Genomic DNA, 18571 nt, shown 5'->3' on the forward strand with positions numbered 1-18571 from the left:
TGACCACTCCGCACAATATGACGTATTGTTTATTTTGGTAGGTCGTACGGCCCGCCCACAAATCGGGTTCAAAGTGTAAAAAGTACCGTTTACTATCGTGCTGGGAACACGTTTTTGGCTCCCTGTGACCAGCCGTAAAAGCTAGAGACACGGGAGTCGAGGCGAGGCCGAAGGCCTCGCCGAGACACACAATCTGACATATTGGATGTGTTGCTACCAGCAACAGTGGTCAGGAAAACATGGGACATAGGGAAGAAGGGCAAAAATGCCATGTCTCGCATTTGTGGCTGCCACGCTAAGGCCGTCAGACGCACAAAAAAAACGGAGAGGTCAGGCCGAAGGCCTGACCTCTCCGCACAAAATGACGTATTGATTGCTTGTTTGGGGACTACAGGAGGGCCACAAATTGTGATCAAAACATTAAAAGTGTGAAAAAATTTGGTTTCTTAAGATTTGCGAACAAACGCTTCACAGCACACACACAAGTCTCATATCAAGGTCGTGCGGCTTGTCCTTCCGCACGGTTTGACGTATGGCTCGGCTCGGCCGGATTTACGGTCCGCGCGCAATTCGCCAAAAAGCGTTTTCGGAACGCGTATCTTATCCTAGTCCAAAATTGGACTTTTTGGACTTTGTGTCCAGATGGTTTGACATAGAAAAAAGTTTTTAATGGTGTCTCGTAGATCTCATCAAGATCTAATTTTTGACGTATGGTTTGTCTCTGTCTGATTTACGGATTATGCACAAATTTGAAAAAAACAAAAAAGTGTCAATGGGAAAAAAAAAAATTATTTATTTGGGCCTGTCAGCATGACAGACCACTTACTATTGTGCTGGGACCAGCAAAAAAGGACACGTCTTACGTTCAAGGCTGCCACGCAAAAACCGTGAAACGTACAGAAACAACGGAGTGGTCAGGCCGAAGGCCTGACCACTCCGCACAATATGACGTATTGTTTATTTTGGTAGGTCGTACGGCCCGCCCACAAATCGGGTTCAAAGTGTAAAAAGTACCGTTTACTATCGTGCTGGGAACACGTTTTTGGCTCCCTGTGACCAGCCGTAAAAGCTAGAGACACGGGAGTCGAGGCGAGGCCGAAGGCCTCGCCGAGACACACAATCTGACATATTGGATGTGTTGCTACCAGCAACAGTGGTCAGGAAAACATGGGAAATAGGGAAGAAGGGCAAAAATGCCATGTCTCGCATTTGTGGCTGCCACGCTAAGGCCGTGAGACGCACAAAAAAAACGGAGAGGTCAGGCCGAAGGCCTGACCTCTCCGCACAAAATGACATATTGATTGCTTGTTTGGGGACTACAGGAGGGCCACAAATTGTGATCAAAACATTAAAAGTGTGAAAAAATTTGGTTTCTTAAGATTTGCGAACAAACGCTTCACAGCACACACACAAGTCTCATATCAATCGTGCGGCTTGTCGTTACGCACGGTTTGACGTATGGCTCGGCTCGGCCGGATTTACGGTCCGCGCGCAATTCGCCAAAAAGCGTTTTCGGAACGCGTTTATTATCCTAGTCCAAAATTGGACTTTTTTGGACTTTGTGTCCAGATGGTTTGACATAGAAAAAAGTTTTTAATGGTGTCTCGTAGATCTCATCAAGACTGATGTTTTGACGTATGGTTTATCTATGTCTGATTTACGGATCATTGACAAATTTGAAAAAACAAAAAAGTGTCAATGGGAAAAAAAAAAATTATTTATTTGGGCCTGTCAGCATGACAGACCACTTACTATTGTGCTGGACCAGCAAAAAAGGACACGTCTTACGTTCAAGGCTGCCACGCAAAAACCGTGAAACGTACAGAAACAACGGAGTGGTCAGGCCGAAGGCCTGACCACTCCGCACAATATGACGTATTGTTTATTTTGGTAGGTCGTACGGCCCGCCCACAAATCGGGTTCAAAGTGTAAAAGTACCGTTTACTATCGTGCTGAACAGTTTTTGGCTCCCTGTGACCAGCCGTAAAAGCTAGAGACAGGGAGTCGAGGCGAGGCCGAAGGCCTCGCCGAGACACACAATCTGACATATGGGACGAGTCGGTGCCACCAACGGGGGTTTGGAAAACCCGGAAAATCCGGAACACTGGGAAAAAGAGGCAAAAACCGTGAAACGTACAGAAACAACGGAGTGGTCAGGCCGAAGGCCTGACCACTCCGCACAATATGACGTATTGTTTATTTTGGTAGGTCGTACGGCCCGCCCACAAATCGGGTTCAAAGTGTAAAAAGTACCGTTTACTATCGTTCTGGGAACAGGTTTTTGGCTCCCTGTGACCAGCCGTAAAGCTAGAGACACGGGAGTCGAGGCGAGGCCGAAGGCCTCGCCGAGACACACAATCTGACATATTGGATGTGTTGCTACCAGCAACAGTGGTCAGGAAAACATGGGACATAGGGAAGAAGGGCAAAAATGCCATGTCTCGCATTTGTGGCTGCCACGCTAAGGCCGTCAGACGCACAAAAAAACGGAGAGGTCAGGCCGAAGGCCTGACCTCTCCGCCACAAAATGACGTATTGATTGCTTGTTTGGGGACTACAGGAGGGCCACAAATTGTGATCAAAACATTAAAAGTGTGAAAAAATTTGGTTTCTTAAGATTTGCGAACAAACGCTTCACAGCACACACACAAGTCTCATATCAGGTCGTGCGGCTTTTCCTTCCGCACGGTTTGACGTATGGCTCGGCTCGGCCGGATTTACGGTCCGCGCGCAATTCGCCAAAAAGCGTTTTCGGAACGCGTATCTTATCCTAGTCCAAAATTGGACTTTTTTGGACTTTGTGTCCAGATGGTTTGACATAGAAAAAAGTTTTTAATGGTGTCTCATAGATCTCATCAAGATCTAATTTTTGACGTATGGTTTGTCTCTGTCTGATTTACGGATTATGCACAAATTTGAAAAAACAAAAAAGTGTCAATGGGAAAAAAAAAAATTTATTTATTATTATTATTATTATTATTATTTCAGCCTTTTTTCGGCACTTAATGCGGGTCGTACCGAAGCACGCACACCGGCGTGCTACATATCAAAAATTAGTTCTTTATTGTGTGAGGTGTGCTATTACTTTTATAAGCGATCGGAGTGGGCGTGGCCGAGCTATTAACGATCAAACACGGTCATTTCCCATTGAAATGTATTGAATGCTAGTTTTAGCACTGGTAGCATTGGTAAAATGGGGCCCCTTTTAAGTGGTACTGCTACTGTGTCATTGCCAGCAAAGGGGGTCCTACAAGGGGTACTGATACAGCAGCAGCGCCAGCACTGTAATTCAATGGCAGATTAAACCAGCAGCTTCATTAGGATGACAATCATCCACATTATTAAGACCACCTGGTCCTTTGGCTGCTTTATTAGGGACATTGTCCAAACATCACCAAATCTAACATGACTCATCTCGGCCACACCCTGTTAGCGGTTTTGATGTTAGCATTAGCATGCTAACATGCTAATTTTTAAACATGCTCCAAACGTCACCAAATTTACAGTGACGCATCTCGGCCACGCCCTGTTACCGTTTTTGATGTTAGCGTTAGCATGCTAACATGCTAATTGTTAAACATGCTCCAAACGTCACCAAATTTAACGTCACGCATCTTGGACACGCCCTGTTAGCGTTTCTGATGTTAGCATGCTAGCATTAGCATGCTAACATGCTAATTTTTAAAACATGCTCCAAACGTCACCAAATTTACAGTGACGCATCTCGGCCACGCCCTGTTAACATTTTTGATGTTAGCGTTAGCATGCTAACATGCTAATTGTTAAACATGCTCCAAACATCACCAAATTTAACGTCACGCATCTTGGACACGCCCTGTTAGCGTTTCTGATGTTAGCATGCTAGCATTAGCATGCTAACATGCTAATTTTTAAACATGCTCCAAACGTCACCAAATTTCATGTGAAGCACCTTGGCCAAGCCCTGTTAGCATTTTTGATGTTAGCATGCCCGCGCTCCTACGAAAAACGCCCGGACAGGCCCATCAAAATTTCCCCTGGAATTTTGGCTTCTAGTTATTATTATTATTATTTCAGACTTTTTCGGCACTTAATGCGGGTCGTACCGAAGCACGCACACCGGCGTGCTATATATCAAAAATTAGTACTATATTGTGTGAGGTGTGCTATTACTTTTATAAGCGATCGGACTGGGCGTGGCCGAGCTATTAACGTTCAAACAGGGTCATTTTCGCATTAGAATGCATTGAATGCTAATTTTAGCATTGGTAGCATTGGTAAAATGGGGCCCCTTTTAAGTGGTACTGCTACTGTGTCATTGCCAGCAAAGGGGGTCCTACAAGGGGTACTGATACAGCAGCAGCGCCAGCACTGTGATTCAATGGCAGATTAAACCAGCAGCTTCATTAGGATGACAATCATCCACATTATTAAGACCCCCTGGTCCTTTGGCTGCTTTATTAGGGACATTGTCCAAACATCACCAAATCTAACATGACTCATCTCGGCCACACCCTGTTAGCGGTTTTGATGTTAGCATTAGCATGCTAACATGCTAATTTTTAAACATGCTCCAAACGTCACCAAATTTACAGTGACGCATCTCGGCCACGCCCTGTTACCGTTTTTGATGTTAGCATTAGCATGCTAACATGCTAATTGTTAAACATGCTCCAAACATCACCAAATTTAACGTCACGCATCTTGGACACGCCCTGTTAGCGTTTCTGATGTTAGCATGCTAGCATTAGCATGCTAACATGCTAATTTTTAAACATGCTCCAAACGTCACCAAATTTACAGTGACGCATCTCGGCCACGCCCTGTTACCGTTTTTGATGTTAGCGTTAGCATGCTAACATGCTAATTGTTAAACATGCTCCAAACATCACCAAATTTAACGTCACGCATCTTGGACACGCCCTGTTAGCGTTTCTGATGTTAGCATGCTAGCATTAGCATGCTAACATGCTAATTTTTAAACATGCTCCAAACGTCACCAAATTTCATGTGAAGCACCTTGGCCAAGCCCTGTTAGCATTTTTGATGTTAGCATGCCCGCGCTCCTACGAAAAACGCCCCGGACAGGCCCATCAAAATTTCCCCTGGAATTTTGGCTTCTAGTTATTATTATTATTATTTCAGCCTTTTTTCGGCACTTAATGCGGGTCGTACCGAAGCACGCACACCGGCGTGCTACATATCAAAAATTAGTTCTTTATTGTGTGAGGTGTGCTATTACTTTTATAAGCGATCGGAGTGGGCGTGGCCGAGCTATTAACGATCAAACACGGTCATTTCCCATTGAAATGTATTGAATGCTAGTTTTAGCACTGGTAGCATTGGTAAAATGGGGCCCCTTTTAAGTGGTACTGCTACTGTGTCATTGCCAGCAAAGGGGGTCCTACAAGGGGTACTGATACAGCAGCAGCGACAGCACTGTAATTCAATGGCAGATTAAACCAGCAGCTTCATTAGGATGACAATCATCCACATTATTAAGACCCCCTGGTCCTTTGGCTGCTTTATTAGGGACATTGTCCAAACATCACCAAATCTAACATGACTCATCTCGGCCACACCCTGTTAGCGGTTTTGATGTTAGCATTAGCATGCTAACATGCTAATTTTTAAACATGCTCCAAACGTCACCAAATTTACAGTGACGCAACTTGGCCACGCCCTGTTACCGTTTTTGATGTTAGCGTTAGCATGCTAACATGCTAATTGTTAAACATGCTCCAAACATCACCAAATTTAACGTCACGCATCTTGGACACGCCCTGTTAGCGTTTCTGATGTTAGCATGCTAGCATTAGCATGCTAACATGCTAATTTTTAAACATGCTCCAAACGTCACCAAATTTACAGTGACGCATCTCGGCCACGCCCTGTTACCGTTTTTGATGTTAGCGTTAGCATGCTAACATGCTAATTGTTAAACATGCTCCAAACATCACCAAATTTAACGTCACGCATCTTGGACACGCCCTGTTAGCGTTTCTTATGTTAGCATGCTAGCATTAGCATGCTAACATGCTAATTTTTAAACATGCTCCAAACGTCACCAAATTTCATGTGAAGCACCTTGGCCAAGCCCTGTTAGCATTTTTGATGTTACCATGCCCGCGCTCCTACGAAAAACGCCCGGACAGGCCCATCAAAATTTCCCCTGGAATTTTGGCTTCTAGTTGGTTATGTGATTTATTGTGATATGAACAGGTTGGGTCTTTTATATAGTCAGGATGTGTGACGCATTTTGACGCTCTTCACTACTGACTGCTGCAGGCATTTTCGATCATAAAAATGTTATTCCAGTGTCAAAACTCGGTAGATCCTCAGATGTTTTTTACTACATGTTTCCTGATGAACCGAAATAAACAGTGTGACCCTTTCTCCTGAAATTGTGTCGAGTACGACATCTTGTGCCCACGCGTGGGAAACGCCACTCCGCTTCTCATCTTTAATCATGTTCGGTTTTCGTTATAAGATATGTCGCAGCTCTAGAAATCCACAATAAGGTCGAATTGGTGCAGGAAAGACGCAAGATTTCGTATTTGCTGAAATTACAGAGTGGATGATGAGGCGATGATACTTTCCAAATGCAGTTTTACTGTATAATTACGTTTTAGTATCACTATACACATAATGCCTTGCTTCCTATATCTCATAATAAAATGCCTCGTTTTAAGTCACCACTCTGTAATCTTACTTATATATAAATGCATAAGTGAAAGAAATGTGTCGGCCAATCAGAATTGAGACGTGAAGACTCAGGAAGAGGACAGATCTCTCGTTTCTTTTTCTGTCGCGTTTCTGCAAAACGCTGCATACGACGACGACGGGCTTTTTAAAAACTTATTTAAAAAATGGCAGGTAAGCTGGAAAAAATATACTCTCAACAAAATAAAAGCAACGTTTAAAACTTGTACTTACGTACACGCGGCAGGTTCTTTCGGAAGTTTTAGTAAAATGTAAATCGTCTTACGTCACGGTGAATGGATGGAATAATATATATTTCGCTTTGTCGCAGGAGAGCTGTCCCGGGTCCGCGCCGCCTTCGTGGAGAACGTGTCCCTGCCCGTCCTGAAGCAGCTCCTGGACGACCTCCGCACCGACAGGGTCCTGAACGAAGAGGAGGCGGACGTGGTCGAGCAGCAGTACTCGACGCGGGCGGACAAGGCTCGCTGCCTGGTGGACATGGTGCGGAGAAAGGGCCAGAAACCGTCCACGATCATGATCAGGCGCCTGAAGGAGCGAGACGAGAACCTCTGTGACCACCTGGGACTGAGCGGTGCCAGTGAGTAGGACCGGCTGGGGACAAGTCGTGTAGGGCCACCTCTGTCCAGCGTCTTCTGTACACGTTTATCCTTCGCACTGTTCACTATAGATTGCTTCAGTGTCCCCGTCATCTCCGCTGCTCCTCAAGCTCCATCAAACCCAGCGAGCCAGCAGGATCCAAACACGCTTATTCACTGCAGCGCGGCATTCAGAGATCAGAAGATTCAGCAAGAGGATGTAAAGTGGCTCCTCCATCACACTGTTACTGTAGACTAGAGAACACCAGGCCCGATGAGCCTCGTATAAGACCATGTGTGTCCCATCAGGTCTATCCACCGCTGGACAAGCTGGTGAGGACGAGGCTGGCACTCCTGATCAACAATGTGGAGTTTAACCGGGCAGACCTCCTGAGGAAAGGGGCGGAGAAGGATGAAGAGAAGATGGAGGCGTTGTTGAAAGCTTTGGGTTATGAAGTGCTTAAGTACAGGAACTGCTCCGGCCAGGTAGACCTGCTTCCCCTCGAACTCTCGCAGCTCTGTGAATATGGATTGTGCATTTTTCACACAGAATGGGATGGTTCTTTATAAAAGAGTTTTAATGTTCTTAACGTATCTGTGTGAGTGATTTACGGCGTGGTACAATCACATTACCCACAAATCAAAAGACTGTCAAAAACACACTGTTTCTACAACTATATGAACAATTTAGTACATTTAAATTTTTTTAAGTTAGATTAAGATTTATTGTGAAATTTCATGACTTGTCAAGACAGGTTATCACAAAATTCTCCTTACAATCAAATACACAAAAGATAAAGAGAAGGCAGGAAGGAAAATGAGTTCAGAGGTCAGACAATAAACCACTTCTTTAAATGAATGTTGTGAAACTACGGGGTCGACGGGGGAAATGGTGTCTGAAAACCGGTTTATTTTACGAGGAGATATGATCTCTCTTGCCCCGAAATGCCACACATCGACAACAAGGCATCTCTATAAAACTCTCACACATAACAGAGCACAGACAAACCATCAGCACATACACTGGAACGTAACCATAAAGGAACTTTCTGTAATGTTTGTTGCATATACTTGTTTTATTTTTGCAGGACATCGATAATGCAGTAAAGGAATATTCCCAGCGGGAGGAACATTTCAAGTCAGACAGCGCCTTTGTCGTGATAATGTCCCATGGGAAGAGAGATGCTATTCTGGGCGTGCATTGGGACATAGGAAACGATGACAATTTCCCGATCGATAACATTTACAAACACCTCAGCACTGACAGATGTCCTGGCCTACTCAACAAGCCAAAAGTCATTCTCATCCAGGCTTGCAGAGGAGGTACCTTCAGAAACACGTCTTGATAGCTGCAGAAGGTGGCATTGGCTTAGTGTTCTGTGCCTTTTCAGATGAGCAAGGCTCTGTCTGGGTGTCTGATGGCATTCCTGAGCACAGGAACATTGAGGACGACTCTCACAGGGAGCACAAAGAGAAAGATTTCATTTCCCTCCTGTCTTGCACACCAGGTCAGTGGGGGTCGTGGCAGGTGATCATAGAATGCGTTTGATATAGTATAACTATCAAACTGAGGAGCATTATGCAAAAGATGTTTAGACAACCTTGTAAAAAATATCGAAGATGAACTGATCACATGAAGGCATAAAGTTAAAGAGGACTTAGAGGTCTCTTTACCGCATTGCTAGACCTTAATTAGGGGATGCAGATTAGACTCCTCAAAGCAGAAGAAGAATATAACTGTTAAAGGAAAGAAGTACTCTTTGGAAGCAAATCCACAATGTCCAATGGTCTGGAGAAAAGAGAAAGAAGGGAAAGGGGCGAAAGAACAGCATGGGGATGGTCGATTATACTCTGGGCTTGTGCTGCAGCCAGTGGCATGGGGAACATTTCACTGATCATGAATAGGAATAGGATCATGATCTGAAACACACCTCAAAAGCAGAAGCATTGTGCCATGGCACTCACAGTTCCAGACTCTAGCAGTTTATTAAATCTGGAAATCAGCATTACTTTTCGTATTGTAATCTCAGTCTTATTCTTTAGACAAAATGTTTTCATTTTGGTTATACTTTAGTCATTTCTGTCCTTAGTCTAGTCAATGAAAGTATTTGTATTACTATGAACTTTAAGGTAACGCCATGAGGAAGGAGGCAAAGCAACAGGATTTATTATAAACTGAAACAAAACAAACCCATCATAACTCTCCACTGGCATTGCTTAAGTAGCTAGGATGCATATGAGGGCCAGTTGTAGTAACATGTCATTCCCTGCCTTGTCTTGTTAGTTAATTAGTAACAGCTTTATTGTCAAAGACAGATTTTAGCTTGTCTTCTTAGTCTTCATGGAAAAAGCACATGTTGAATAATCATCATACTTTTCATTAACAAAATAAACATTTTTCTAAATAATGACAGTACAAAATGTTACAAAATACAAAAGAAAATACAAAATCATTTGTAACTTTATGCCTTTTGTTGATCAGTTCATCTTCTAATCATTTGACTATTCGCAGTAACTTCTGCACATAACCGTAAAAAGACGTTAATAATAACGCTGGTGTTTGAAACTCAGACAAGAAGTCCTATCGGCATGTTGAACACGGCACATTCTTTGTCAAGTGGCTCACTGAGGTTTTCAACCAGCACGCCCATGAAGATCATGTAGAGGAACTCTTCCGAAAGGCGAGTATGAACACGTGAAAAATAAGCATCAGTCATCCTTACTGCTAGGAACGGGCTTGTTGGAATGTTGCAAAAAGCTCAGTGAAATCTTACAGATTAGAGTAAAAATTGGCCTCAACAGTTGTCAGATTTTCTTAAATATTTGTGTTGTGGGTATTTATGTCTTAAATCGAAATCTCTAGAGCAGCAGCAATTTTCTAGAGTGGAGACACTCAGGGTTTAGTCTTGCTCAGGGACACAAACTGTGACCTTCCAGATCATTTTCATGGCGACACGGGTGTGCTCGTTCTTGCTGAACGGGATAGTGGTGATTTGTAATAATCTTTACTCTGACTGGAACGTGGACCTGGTGTGATCCTCTTTTGTTTTTTTTTTAATCCAGCAGGTTATGAAGCGTTTTGAAAACTTCAAGGTTCAAATGGTGTGCAAGGACAGGACCACCTTGTTAAAGCACTTCTACCTCTTCCCCGGGTTTTAAATCACAGCAGGGTTCCAGTGATGGCAGAGGGTCTTCTTGGAACCTTGGTGAAAAAAACATGTAACAGTGAAAGCCAAAATGAGCCAACTAAGCAAAAACTAAAAAAAGGAAATGATGAATAAGGAACAAGAGTTCTGTGAAATTGTGATTCATAAATATACAGACTCATATTGATTATAAACAATAAAATGAAAAAAAGCTTTTCTGATTGCCAAATTTCACACTGAAGGTTTAAAATGAAAACATAAAAGTAATAAAGCAATACAATTTCATTTATTCACATAATTTAGAAATTTACAGTTATGAAGTTTTTATTTTTCCGATATGAGCATTCAGAACAAGAGTTCCGTTCAGAAAAATAAAAGGAATGTAGTCACTGGTGTGGAATTGGAATAAAGGTTTCCTGACATTAATCGAATTTGAAAAAACCAACCAACCCCCCACCTCTCCACGGCGAGAGACGGACTGAACGAGAAAGAAATGACAGCTGACTGACAGCTTGCTTTAAGCAGAGTAGAGGCACTGAGAACTTCATATTGCAGAACCTTTTTTCTTTTTGTTTTACACAATCGTCATGTTTTCAGTTCTTCACAGTCAGAGACGAACAGGTTTGTCTACACTTTCCAGAATGAAAGAAAGAATTCCACATCCCTCCTCCAACACACAGCCACAGGCCTTCATCTGTGAGATGAACATGCACGGCTGGTGAAGTGCAGACCAGGGAACGTGTCCAGTCAGCGGTCCAGTGAACGCTTCTGGATGGCTTCCATCACCACATTTTTCAGAAGGGCGATAACGGAGCGGGGATCATCACTGCTGACCACCGCACTTCCTGAGACGATCATGTTGGCCCCTGCCTGGGGAGGTACAGAGCAGAGAATTATTACCAGCTTCACACTAGGGATGTGTACAGGCAAGGAGCTCACAATACGATTCAATCATGACATATTGTGATACTGTACATATTGCGATTCTACAGAGCTGATATGCAGGAAGCTGTGTATGATTGGTGTGGATCAAATTACATTAATAATTCAGCCAAAACAAAACTTCACAAATACATTTTTGGACAAAATTGAAAAAAAAAAATCTATACAATAATCTACAATACTATAGTATAATCTATATCTATGGAGTTATGTACTTAACAAAATGTGGAGACCTGGGCTCCACAGTCACCGGAACCCAATCGAGATAGTTTGCCTTCAGAGTGACTGCAGAGTGAAGGCAAAGGGGCCAACAAGTGCTAAACACCTCTGAGAACTCCTTCAAGACTGTTGGAAAAGCATTTCAGGTGATGACCTCTTGAAGCTCATCGAGAGAATGCCAAGAGTGTGCAAAGCAGTAATCAGAGCAAAGGGCGGCTATTTTGAAGAAACTAGAATATAAAACACGTTTCTCAGTTATTTCACCTTTTTTTGTTAAGTACATAACTCCACATGTGTTCATTCATAGTTTTGATGCCTTCAGGAAGAATCTACCAAAAGAAAATGGTCATGAAAATAAAGAAAACACATTGAATGAGAAGGTGTGTCCAAACATTTGGCCTGTACTGTATATATGATGTCCCTTTATTGATATAATATCACCACATGAAATATCACAATATCGATATTTTCTAACACCCCTACTTCACACCAAATACAGAAATTCATTGACAATTCAATCTGTCATCAACATAAACTGAAGACAACATGAGTATGATTATGTAGCCTAAACTGCATCTCCTCATCATAATTTTACATCTAATCTATAGTTTGTGATTAATAGCACAATCATGAAAATGGACCATCAATCCACAGTCAGTACGATGGCAATATATTCATAAAATGTAAATGTACCGTAAATGAATATTCACAGCATTTATTAGACGCCCTTATCCAGAGCGACTTACAATCAGTAGTTACAGGGACAGTCCCCCCCTGGAGTAACTTAGGGTTGAGTGTCTTGCTCAGGGACACAATGGTAGTAAGTAGGATTTGAACCTGGGTCTTCTGGTTCATAGGCGAGTGTGTTACCCACTAGGCTACTACCATGTCCATCAGAATATTCAGATGGAAATCAGTTTTTCAAGCATGTATAATAATCTGTGCAGCATGAATCATTGTGTTTTGTACCTTATGTGTGTGTGTGTGTGTGTTAGTTTGACCTCTGCACATCTGTGAATGCTGTCCGGTCCCACACCACCATCCACCTCAATGTCCAAGGAAGGGAACTGACTGCGCAGCCAGCTGACCTGAGGGAAAAAAAAAAAAAAAAAAAAAAAAAGGACTTTCCACCAGAACATTCCTTCCATTCTGAAACGTACAAAACCAGCCGACGAGTGCTGCTCAGGACGGCAATGACATAAGACGCTTGTACCTTTGGCATCATGTCCTCCATAAACTTCTGTCCTCCAAAGCCAGGCTCGACAGTCATGACGAGAGCCATGTCTACCTGTGCAGCCCAGGGGGCGAGCTCCTCTACTGTTGTAGCCGGTTTGATGGCAAGACCAACCTGAGAAGAAAAGACAGCACCTAAAGACAGAAGTCTGCATGTGTCCCTATTCAGGAGGTACTGATGTTGGCCATCATAGAACATTTCCAAAAAGGACGAACCTTCATGCCACTCTCTCGGATCTCCTTGATGAGGTTGCCGGGGTTCGTTGTAGCTTCCAAATGAAAGGTGTACTGGCTGGCCCCAGCAGCTGCCATGGGCTTGACCCATTGCTCTGGCCTGGACACCATCATATGCATGTCTGTGAAGAGGAACATCAGCAACGTTCACACATCTGGACTCATGAAGCAAAGATCCAGCAGGTAACAAAGGGTAAATCCTGTCTTTAATTTCCACAATTAAACAAGACGATGACAAGTGGAGTGATAGTCATTGTGAAGGACAGCACACGGTGACACAATGAAATGTGTCCTCTGTATTTAACAATCACCTTTGGTGAGCAGTGGGCAGCCACGAAAGGCGCCCGGGGATCAGTGTGTGGAGGCGGTGCTTTGCTTAGTGGCACACTGGTGCTTCCGGATTCAAACCAGACACCTTTCGATTGCGGGTCTGTTTCCGTACCCGCTAGGCCACCACTGTCCCTGATGATGATAACTATGGGAATACATGCAGTACTGGAAGATGTGCTCCCACAGAGAACAACCAACTTACTTCACTTTCATTTGTGTGACTCACCAAAGAAAGGATCTGGACCCACTGCCGTCCGCAGACATTCCACCATGGGGTGTCCAAACGTGATGTTGGGGACAAAATGCCTTCATTGTTGGGAGGACATGAAAATAAAATTGATTCGTGAGTTACTACCAGTTCATGACAGGCCTCCTCCTGTCACGTGCCTCTTCCAGCCAGCAGGCACAAGTAATTATGACCTTTAACCCCTTGAGAAGCGATAAAAGAACCTAAACACCCACCCGTCCATCACGTCCAGGTGAAGGTAGTCCGCCCCGCACTCCATCATCCGCCGGCACTCCTGGCCGAGCTGCGCCAGGTCGCTGCTCAGGATGGACGGGCCGATTCTCGCCGTGTACGACATTCCTGCGAGGATCACAGTGCCGGAACTCCTGACCTTTCACAAGAGCGCCGATTCCGTTTTGTTCGGATACGTGTCAAATTAAAAGTCTCTTAACAGCCATACATTGCCAGCAAATAAAAAAAAAACACGTTTTAAGATTTATGCAAATTAAACTGTGAAAACATATTTTTTTTGGCGAAAATCTTAGAAAAACATATAGCTTCAGTTTTTTTAAATGTTCCCCTGACTTTTGGGCAACAGGAAGTGAAAAAAGCTCAGTTTGATTTTCAATCAGACAGTAGATGGCGCTAAAACATTACTTTTGTACAGATCAGCCTGTAAACAACTTAGCTATATCTCTCTATACATACGAAATATTTTTAATATGTATATGAAAAAATAAATATGTTTTTAAACTATGTCCAAAGTTCTTTTACAAAGCATTTATCAAAAGGTCATAAGGCCCCTGTGTTATGTCCAGGTATTAAAAAAGGAGGGAGGCTCTGGCAAACTTTCTGTTTTTCAGATAAATTCAGGACATATGTCCTGAGGTGTGTCTCATCCATAATATAATCAGGAGGTCAACAGGACGTATGCTGTGAAAGAAAAAAATGAACATTTTAAAACTTAGAATAAAACTTGGTGGACCGTGGTTATAAGCATCTGCACAGAGTTCAAGTTTCCTTTTTGTGATATAATTTGTGATAACAATATAATTTGGCCAGTCACAGAAACAGATTGGATTAGTGAGTTCATTGTGTTCTCAATTCTAAGCCTTAATATTTTACTACTACAGTGTTTCTACTTGAGATTTTTTTTGTTCTGGAATTTGTTATGTTATCTATTGGCTGAAAGTGTAAGAAATTAGACAATTCTGTTATTTCATGGTGGCAATATTCAAAACAGAATATAATCGTGTTTAAAAATGTTAATAATGTTTCACACAAGTCTATACTTTTATTGATATTAGTTTGGTTTTATTAACAAGCCTGATGGCCTGAGGGACAAAAATTCAATGTTCCTGATGGCAGCACCAGAGACAGTTGTGGTGTTCCAGTGCAGGCAGTGATGTTCTTACATTTTACATTTACATTTACAGCATTTATCAGATGCCCTTATCAAGAGTGACTTACAATCAGTAGTTACAGGGACAGTCCCCCTCTGGAGCAACCTAGGGTTAAGTGTCTTGCTCAGATGATTATGGGAATACTGTGTGTGCAGTACTGGGCGCTGTCTTCCCACATTATTTAACTTTCAAACTGTGAAGGAGTGGGTGAGAATAATCTTGACTGTGCATCTGTTGAAAAATCTGAGGATAACACTCCTCTGAACATACAGAAAATACAGACGCTGCTGTGCTGTGCTTAAGCCTACTGTGTTAAGCCTACATAATAATCCACAACAGAAAGTATTATTGGGCAGCACTCCTGTACATACCCTGTTTGAAAACTGAATACTGTATTTGCAACCAGGTAATAAAACTCAAAATGTTCAACAAATAGAGGGTAATTCAAAGTTCCACAACTTGCAATATCCTTATAATAAAATGATGCATGTAATTAACTGGGCCTGGGGTCATTTTACTGGTGCACTGGCCCCTGTTGGCCCCGCTTTAGACCTGCCTCTGGTGTTGATAATCATGTGCGCTTTTGATGGATTTTAAAGAGAGACTACTGTCCTGACAGTAATGTCCCTCCTGTATGCTGACTTGACGCCCCCAGGAATCAGATGATGGCATCATCCGCCAATTTTATAATGCTGCTGGGATGAATGAAGTGCAAGTATAGAACACAGCATTGTGGGTTTTTCGTGTTTGAGATCAATCAGTTGGAAGTGGTGATCCCCAGCCTACCGGACTGGGGTCACCTTGTTACAAACCCATTGCCCAGTTGAAGAGGGAAGGTGGCACACCTAATCCGAAGAGGGCATAGTAGCCCTAGTTTTCACTGTTTGTAAAAACTGTATGCAATCTGCATGCAACGATGTGTTGGCTGCATATGCAAACTGCAATGTGTCAGATAGGAATGTCTGAATGTGGCTGATGAGACCCTAGTCACTCCAACAGTCCAACATTTCTGTCAGAGGAGTGATACCTTGTTCACAAGTCATCCTCCATGACTGCTGGGTGCTGCTGTATTTGGAATCTGCTGAACTGTATTCCTCCAGGTTCACTCACAGCAGCTGTCTTAAAAACAACCCTCTCAATGCATTAAAAGCTTCTGTTCAGTTTCTTCTGTCCACACAGTTTTCATTTCAGCGGAGACACTTTTGAGAAGCATCTGTCTGCCGGAATATGGAGATTTGAGCAGAGGCGCAGCCTTGTACTTCCCCTTTCGTTTCTGTACATGGAATCTAGCGATTCAGTTCTGTCACGCAGCAGGAAACAGAACACAACTTAATAAGAAACTCAAACAACAAGGGACATAGCAAAAAATATATATAAAAAATGGACAGACTCCAGGCATAATAAAGACACTTTACACACATGGGTACAAAAGAATGACAAAATAAAGGGAACAAAGGACCAGGAACCAATCACAACAGACCAGCCCAGTGTAGTGATGCCCTCTGGTGAGCACAACCCCTGGTACGGGACCACCTGAACCGATGGGTGGACCAGGGAACTCAGAAATCCTCTGTGGACATCTGGACAGGAGGCTAGGTTCCCCAGCCCATACAGCAACCCCATTCAGGAAATCACGTCAGGCCTTAACCGTTGTCTTAACCGTTGGACTGGTGGTGCACCAGAAACAGGAGGGCATGACCTGGAGGACATTACAGGAAGAACAAGAGAGAAGAAGACAGATTAAGGGAATGGTAAGAGGGAGAGGACATTTGTTGTCTCAGGTCGGCTATTGCAGGAGGCTGGGCGGAACCTAGCAACCCTTTTGGAAAGGGATACAATGGAGTGGGAACAGATAGGTGACTGGAGTAATACTTGACATCCCCACCTGGACCAGAGACAAAGGAGCCAAGGAACTGTGGCCGCCGGATGATGGTCCCACAAGGCTGAGTACTGGGCTACAACTGGGCCCTCAAACCGTCCACTCCTGTTCAGAATGTGGCAGCATATCTGGTTTTCAATCAACCAGAAAAGGGAATGTCACTCCTGCTATTCAAAAATCCACAAAGGCAACCATGGCCACCTTAATCCATGCAATTAAAATCACCTGCCTGTTGTGTGACTTCTAGCTCTGCACCAATCTACTTCAACTCAAATATAAAAGATTATACTCCATTTACACCACTGTGTTTCTCAACAAAATGCACACAGAACTGAGCATCATACTGTCTCTTCAAGGTGAAATGTTAGTCGTCATCCATAACATGCTTTGGATAAGTGTCATGCACATTATTGTAATATTTTAAACCAAATTTTAATCTCTATTTGGTCATCAGCGATTACATTTACATTTATGGCATTTGGCAGACACCCTTATCCAGAGGGTCTTACAATGTTTTTCCATGTTACCAAAATGAAGTAATCAGTTTACATTTACATTTATATTTAAGGCATTGGCAGATGCCCTTATCCAGAGCGACTTACAACGTCCTGGTTCATTAGGACTCAAAACCATGAATACAATAATTGTATTTTACTCGTTGTAGTTTTTATTACATAAATCAGACTACAAGAAAGTTACAAGTTAGTATTCTCTAAAAGGGAAGAGGAAACTAAAAAAAAGATGGGGTTGTAAACTGTAATGGCACAACAAGGCAAGGGGCAAGGATCAAACCTCAATACCTATTGTGAGATTATTATATATTACACATTTCTGGTATGAGGAACTTCATGCACTTGTGAGGATGGGAAATGGATTTAATGGACCTTTGAACACAGGCATACTCTGTGTGCTGATTATTAGATATGCTAAGAAAAGGCACTGAGAAGGATCCTCTATCCTCACATAATCTTTAGTAATCTGAGTGACCTCAGAGAAAACCTTCCAAATCCCATTTCATACTGCAATTTGTGAGTTCAGTATCAACACATGCTCTTCATCTACTAAATGGAACATTCCGGTAAAATGGCCTTTAGAGACCAGCAACTACCTGCCTTATTTTGCAGCAGTACCTCAGTCATATAAATAGGCCTGGGATCAGGAGGATCAAGAAATCCCTGCACTTGGGGATCTATCAAGTGCTTTTTGGCAAATGTGAGAACAGTTAATCTTTGTTAGTATTAATCATTGCTTCTCTGCAATTTTTCCAGTGGTGGAGCCTGATGTCAAACAAAAGTTGGGTTGAGGGGATCCAGGACGCTCTGGAAATTTTTTATTCAGCTGACACAGGTTGAATAATATGAATAATATGAAGTGGGTCACCTTTTTAACTCTGAGCTGAACCAACCTTTGCAGCAGGATCTAATGTACATAAATCTACTTAGAGGATCAGTTTTATTCACATACAAAATTAGTTAAAATTAAATGTTGGCAGACACTGAACTGTTTTTGGCTTGGAATTTCAATATATATTCAATGTTACATTCAGTGGTTCAAGTCTGTAGCTTTTTACAAGTTTATTTTTTCATAAAACCTTTGGTAAATGGTGTTTCCAGTTTCAAATTCCAGTGGAATGTGCTTGTTCTTTTTATTTATTTACTTGTAAGGTGGCTCATTAATCTTCT

General features: G+C 42.7%; 2 protein-coding genes across 2 annotated transcripts; one reads left to right on the forward strand and one right to left on the reverse strand.

Moving 5' to 3' along the window:
- The first annotated feature begins 6744 nt into the window (after window positions 1–6744).
- LOC114773758 (caspase-1-like) lies at window positions 6745–12704 on the forward strand. The gene is made up of 9 exons (XM_028965929.1): window positions 6745–6855; window positions 7013–7279; window positions 7370–7497; window positions 7587–7763; window positions 8366–8600; window positions 8669–8785; window positions 9849–9958; window positions 10344–11301; window positions 12580–12704. Exons 1-8 carry the CDS (start codon window positions 6849–6851, stop codon window positions 10434–10436), a joined length of 1134 nt encoding a protein of 377 aa, XP_028821762.1. The 5' UTR covers window positions 6745–6848; the 3' UTR covers window positions 10437–11301; window positions 12580–12704.
- Window positions 10688–14009, reverse strand: LOC114773759 (ribulose-phosphate 3-epimerase-like). The gene is made up of 6 exons (XM_028965931.1): window positions 13844–14009; window positions 13608–13687; window positions 13034–13173; window positions 12798–12932; window positions 12586–12672; window positions 10688–11293 (listed from the first exon to the last, which is right to left on the reverse strand). Exons 1-6 carry the CDS (start codon window positions 13963–13965, stop codon window positions 11171–11173), a joined length of 687 nt encoding a protein of 228 aa, XP_028821764.1. The 5' UTR covers window positions 13966–14009; the 3' UTR covers window positions 10688–11170.
- Window positions 14010–18571: the final 4562 nt, after the last annotated feature.

The sequence above is a fragment of the Denticeps clupeoides genome, unplaced genomic scaffold, assembly GCF_900700375.1.
Source record: "Denticeps clupeoides unplaced genomic scaffold, fDenClu1.1, whole genome shotgun sequence".
Lineage (NCBI taxonomy): Eukaryota > Metazoa > Chordata > Actinopteri > Clupeiformes > Denticipitidae > Denticeps > Denticeps clupeoides.